Below are 5,828 nucleotides of genomic sequence, written 5' to 3'. Positions count from 1 at the left end.
CTCTGTTTAGGGAAAAATAAGGCAAACGAGCCTGGTGCGCTGCTTATGGCTGGATCTAAAGCTCCATAAAGTGGATTTTTTTTTTTTCCTCCAGTGTCATAAGGTCATTTTGCTGAAATGAAAAGTTTCTAAAAATTACTTCTGAAGCAGTCACTGGAAAGCCAGATTTTCGGTGGAGGCGTGCCACAGTAACTAGACTTGTCTCTCAAGTTTCTGGAAAAGAATTCGAGGTCTTAAAATAGATTAGGCTTTTCTTTTTGCATTAAAGTTTTTATTTAAAAATTTGTTTAGTCTCTGAAGCCATTAAGAGAATACATAGGTTCATGAAGGAAGAGTGGAGGGAACCGAGAACCCTGAATGAGAATTACATCCACATGATTTCTATTCGAAGTCAGATTAGAAATGTGGAGGATGTTTTGTCGCTGGTCCTGTTCAGATGAACTCAGATTTTCAAAGTCCACCTGAGCCTGGTAATAGAGATACATGAGCCTAGATGGTTTATTCTTGCACATATGATTTTTCATTCTGGAGAATGAAGAAATCTGATATACCTACAGAGAAACTGTGGGAGAAATGAGAGATGGAAAATCAGGGAAAAGGCACGCTGGTGTGAGAGTTGTCTGCCCCTGGTCTGATGCTCTGGTGCAGGGTCTAGGCTAAACCCAGCTGCAGTCGAAGTGTGTATGGTTGGGAGGGGATTTTTTTTTTTCTTCTCTTCTAAAGAATAATGATTATATTGCCAAGGATCACGGGCTTTGCTGCTGCTGGATGGCTAAAGATCTTCCTCTCGCCTTGCCTGCTGAGATAAGCCTCATGTTCCTCTGCTGGGTGTTACCTCCAGTTTTCACCCCTCTATAACCGGTCTGCATTGATGTTTTTGAATCTCCTCTGCGTTTCTGGGTGAATGTGACAAGAACATCCTGCCACGTTTGGCTGGCTTCAACACGCTGGGGGGGTCATTGCTCTGGGTGTGGGGAGCGAAGATGCGCTCTCCGCACTCTCTGATAACCCAGCAGTGGTATCTATGGAAAGAATTTATACAAAATATGCTACCCTCCCAGTCCATGGTGCTGCCCTGTGGCCCTGCATGCCCCTTCTGCCATATAGCCAGGTATTGCAGCGAGGCTGTGATAACCTGCGTATTCTGTGGTTTTGGGGAGCTGCCCATGCCTTCACGCGTGGCTGGCACTGACATGAAGTGTCTGCTCCTTGAAGGGATGTTTGCCAAGTCCCTGATGCATAGCTCGGGGCTGTGTCCTCAGAAGCAGGATGCTTGGGGTGCCGCACGGTGCCTCCCTGGTGTCATTAGGATAATTAATGTGTGCGTGGCAATGATTTGGTTGTGCGTGGGCGAGATGCTTGGTCTGCCCATCCCGTGTGCTGGGACAGCTGGACGCGCTGCACTTACCGAGCATCGTTATTCCGGGCTGTGGCTGAAACGCACTTATTCCCCTGAGTCTCTTAAGATGTATGACCAAGAGGGAGATGCGTGGCTACATTAATTTTTTACACCCTTTTAGGTTACATTAGATGTTCAAAGGGAAAATCCCAGCACCAGAGAGGCTCATCTGTGCCTCCAGGAGAGAGCAACTTTGGTTTTATACATTAATGCACTGCCTGCGTGGATGCATCTGTAAGGCGCGAGGAATCTTCATCTGTGAATGCCACATTTTTTTGCAACTAATATGTCAAAACTCAAAGCGTAATTTAAGTGACAGAAGTGCTTTCCCCAGGAGATGTTATGAATCCTGATTTTCTGCACCCAAACCCTATTATTTACTCGCACAATATTTGCAGCAGCAAGCCAGGACCTTACTGGACGTTGCCAAACCCCACAGCAGATTGCTTAGATGCGAGGCAAAAAGCAATAGGCAGCGGGGCAGTGGTGGGAAGCAGCAGACAAAGAAGGGAGGGGATTATGTTTGAAGATAGTCCAAGCAGAAAAGCAGGAGCTCACCAGGAACGTGCTGCATTTCGCTCAGTGGCTTTGGTTTTCCCTCACCCTACTGCCTGTGGAGGTGCTGCCCTTCCCCAAGCCAGCATTTAATTTTGTAGGGCTTCGGCTGAAGCTGGCCCACGCTTGCACACTCTAAACAAAACCCTGGGCTGAATTAATCCCCCTTTTCACCTGCCTGATTCAGACCCTGTAAATGAAGGTAACAGAGTAAGGGGGTGTTGGGGTCCCTGGGTAAGCTGCCCCTCCAGAGGCCTGATGTACGGACTATGATATTAAAAAAAGGTTCCAAACCAGTGCATTGCAGAAAAATAGTTAAGGCTGAATTGGTGGTGCCAGGGCAGGGATGGTGACCTCTCAAGGACTTTTTCGGGTGCCTGGGGGATCAGCGCCTTGTGCATCGGGTGGGTGACCAGACACTAACACTGGGCTGATCTTTCGGCACTTTCCACCAGGGGAGAGGCAAGAGTTTTGCCATGCAAACCGCCCCTGCTTGCTCTCCCCTCGGTGGCAGATATGGGGAGCGGGACATTGACCCCCATGCAGGATTTCTAGCATGCTGGGGGCTTCTGGCATATGCTTGCAGTGATGCTTTCATCCTCAAATGTTTTTTGGAGACAGGTATACCTGGCCAGCGAAGTGAAACCTGCATGTGACCATGCAGGGCGGAATTATTTTAGAGCCTGGCTGGTGTCCATGGACGCACAGCACAACTGAAGCAAATTTTCCTCTTCTTTTTAATCATCTAAATAAACCATGGACTGATTGCTTTAGCTTTTGTACCCAGAGTCCCACGTTCTCCTCCGCAGTAGTTCCAGATTTCTGACGATTTGCAGATTTGCCGTAGCGTCCCGCGGGCTTTGCAGGGTGAGCAGCCGTGTGGGGGTTTTGCCAGGCACACCGGGGAGGAGAGGGGAGTGTGTCAGGAATCACAGGGGTCCCTGCAAGTTGGGGTTCCTACAGGCAGGAGTTCAGGCAGTGTTGAGGGGAGATTGCTGACATCCCGCTTTCCTGCGGGCAGCCTGAGGTCTCTGGCCATGGGACAACGAACCTCCCCAGCCCCTCTTGCCGGGGCCCAGAAACCTACTGCAAAAACTGTCATGCAAAGCCTGCCATGTGGCAGCCCCTCCGGAGCCGTGCCGGGGGGGTGCCACTGCCCCGCATGCTGCTCGTGGCTGGGGCTCCTCCATTATTTTCTTTGCTTGCTTTTTGGGGGGGGGGGGATAGATAATTTTAAAATGTTTTTGAAGCCTCATCCAAAGCCTGGGGGACTTTTTCTTAAGGTTTGCCCATAAAGCTAGGCTGGGGCTCTTGGTGACCACCCCCTCGCCCCATCCCTGGGTGGGGAGCTGTGCCATTTCTCTCTGCACGTAAGAAATGGAGGGTTTTGCTCTGTTGCAGGCTCATCGCGGGGACCCAGTCCCCTCACCATGGGGGCGCAGGACACCCTGCCCGTTGCCGCCGCCTTCACGGAAACTGTCAACGCGTACTTCAAAGGGGCTGACCCAAACAAGTAGGTGCTGACCGATGGGGTCTGGGTGTCAATACGGGGGGGTCCTGGTGTCGGGACAGGCTTGGGGTGCTGTCGAGGCTTTGGTGAGCATCTGGAGGGATGGGAAGGGAGGAGAGGAGGTGCTCTGGGCTTGGCACACGTGTGCTGGGATGTGAGTGCACCGCTCTAGGCGGGAGTTCAGAGTCAGGGTGCTCCTGGGGTGTCCCCATGAGCATCGGTCCCCATCCCTAGCAGGCTGCCAGCCCTTGCTGCTGCTTCAGCTCAGTTTAGGACCACAGGAGGCTCATTCCCCCGGTGTGGCAGGTGGGAAGTGGGGTGCTGTCACTGCACCATGCCTGGCGCAGACCCTGCTGTGTTTTGAGCCCTCCCGTTTCCTCTCCCCTCGGTCTCTGTATCTGGCGCTGCAGGTGTATTGTGAAGATCACGGGGGAGATGGTGCTGTCGTTTCCAGCGGGCATCACCCGACACTTTGCCAACAACCCCGCTCCGGCAGTGCTCACCTTCCGTGTGCTGAACTACAACAGGCTGGAGCACGTCCTGCCAAACCCCCAGCTCCTCTGCTGGTAAGCCCTCACCTCGCCAGCATCCCAAAGGAAGGCGGGTTTTCCAGAAAAGTAAGATGCTTTGCAAAAACACTTGGCCCTCAGTATCTTCCTTGGAAGCCTGCCCTGATTTGGGGAAGAAAACCCTCAAGCCCTTAAATATTTGCCAGAGTACTCCCACTGAGAGTAGCCCCTTTGCCAGGCAGAAGAGCATCAGTAGAGGAGCAAGTGCTTCGCTGGGATTTCCTTGTTTTGTGCCTCGCTCTGCTCATTAGACCTCCTGTTTGCAAAACGAGATGACCTACGGGTTGCACCTGCTGTGCCTACCTGGAAATATCTGAGGACAAGCCAGAGATGCATGAGAGGGAGGCAATTATTTCTCTAAATGTGGGATTAAATGTGGTCTCAGCTGGCGGCCAGCACTGCTGTCCTGCGTGCTTTGTAGAAAAGCTTTCTTCTGCCGAGGCGGCTTACGCAAAGGGTTAATTCTCCCTCTGTGCAGTGACAACACGCAGAGTGACGCCAACACGAAGGAGTTCTGGGTCAACATGCCAAATCTGATGACTCACCTAAAGAAGGTATCGGAACAGAAACCGCAAGCCACCTATTACAATGTGGATATGCTCAAATACCAGGTAGGGGTTTTTCTGTAAGACAAAACTGTGCCAGAAATGTGTGTTTAACTTGTAGATGTAAAAGACGGTATTTCCCCAGTGCAGAGTGGAGATAATAGGAGGTGGGGGCATGCTATCCCACTAGTCCCTCCTGTATGTCACTAGATTGCCTGATTTTGAGCCCAGTACAAACTTTCTATGAGAATACAAGGTATTGTCTCCTCTGAAACCAAATGCAATTACCGCGTCTGTAAAATGGGATTTCTCCCTTCACCCCTATGGAAACTAAATGTTTTTTCTGTCATTTTGGAAGGTATCTGCCCAGGGTATTCAGTCTACTCCATTAAACCTTGCAGTGAGCTGGCGGTGTGACCCTGCAAGCACTGACCTCCGCATTGACTACAAATACAATACAGAGGCAATGACCACACCGGTAGCTCTAAACAACGTCCAGTTCCTCATCCCCGTCGATGGAGGAGTAAACAAACTTCAAGCTGTGCTTCCTCCTGCTGTCTGGTAGGAATCGCTCACCTGACGAGGAGCTCGTTTGCTATCTCTGCCATGTCCCTGCCTAAAGCAGCCATCCTGCCTGCCGGCTGCAGGAGCAGGATCGCCCTCAGGAGGTGTTCGCAGGCAGGGGCTGGGGGCATGCTGGGGACCCAAACCTCTCCTCCTCTTGCAGGAGGAAGCATGCAACCCCACTCTGATTTCTTTTCTTGCCATTCCCACAAGCAAGCAGTCAGAGATGAATGCATGTGTGCGGGCAGCAGAATAACAACCCTTATTTGTGTTTTGGCTACTTTTATCTGGGGCTCAGAGGGATGCATGGCCATCACTGCCATAGGCACAGGCATGCAGGTTTGCAGTGGGGAAGCAGGGACCGGCCTGGCCCCGCTGCCTCTCACCCATTGCTCACCTGCAATGCAAGAGCGGCGTTTTCCTGCTTGGGTCAAACCCAAAGCCAAGCTCCCAGAATTGCAGCTCTGGAGAGCAGCACTGGAGCTGCTCCCCCAGCCCACGTGGCCTTTAGCAAAATTCAAATGACTCCTTCATAATTTCTTGTTTCCTACAGAAATGCTCTTCTTCATATGTTTTTAGGAATGCTGAACAGCAAAGGATATTGTGGAAGATCCCTGATATCTCTCAGAAGTCAGAAAATGGAGGTAATCCTGCAAATGTGCATGTTATTAACTGTGAATACTTAA

At 51.0% G+C, this 5,828-nt stretch overlaps 1 protein-coding gene across 1 annotated transcript in view; it reads left to right on the top strand.

Annotated features, from left to right (window-relative positions):
* SGIP1 (SH3GL interacting endocytic adaptor 1) overlaps positions 1-5,828 on the top strand; it is a 56,358-nt gene that overhangs the window by 48,100 nt on the left and 2,430 nt on the right. Inside the window, exons 19-23 of the mRNA XM_035891748.1 lie at positions 3,356-3,467; positions 3,875-4,030; positions 4,512-4,644; positions 4,937-5,139; positions 5,722-5,786. Coding sequence (XP_035747641.1) covers positions 3,356-3,467; positions 3,875-4,030; positions 4,512-4,644; positions 4,937-5,139; positions 5,722-5,786 — 669 coding nt within the window. The remainder of the gene's footprint in view (positions 1-3,355; positions 3,468-3,874; positions 4,031-4,511; positions 4,645-4,936; positions 5,140-5,721; positions 5,787-5,828) is intronic.

The sequence above is a fragment of the Egretta garzetta genome, unplaced genomic scaffold (genome assembly GCF_000687185.1).
Source record: "Egretta garzetta isolate BGI_Z169 unplaced genomic scaffold, ASM68718v1 scaffold163, whole genome shotgun sequence".
Taxonomy (NCBI): Eukaryota; Metazoa; Chordata; class Aves; order Pelecaniformes; family Ardeidae; genus Egretta; species Egretta garzetta.
The sequence above is the reverse complement of the archived record's forward strand: the minus strand, read 5'-3'. Positions and strand labels throughout refer to the sequence as shown.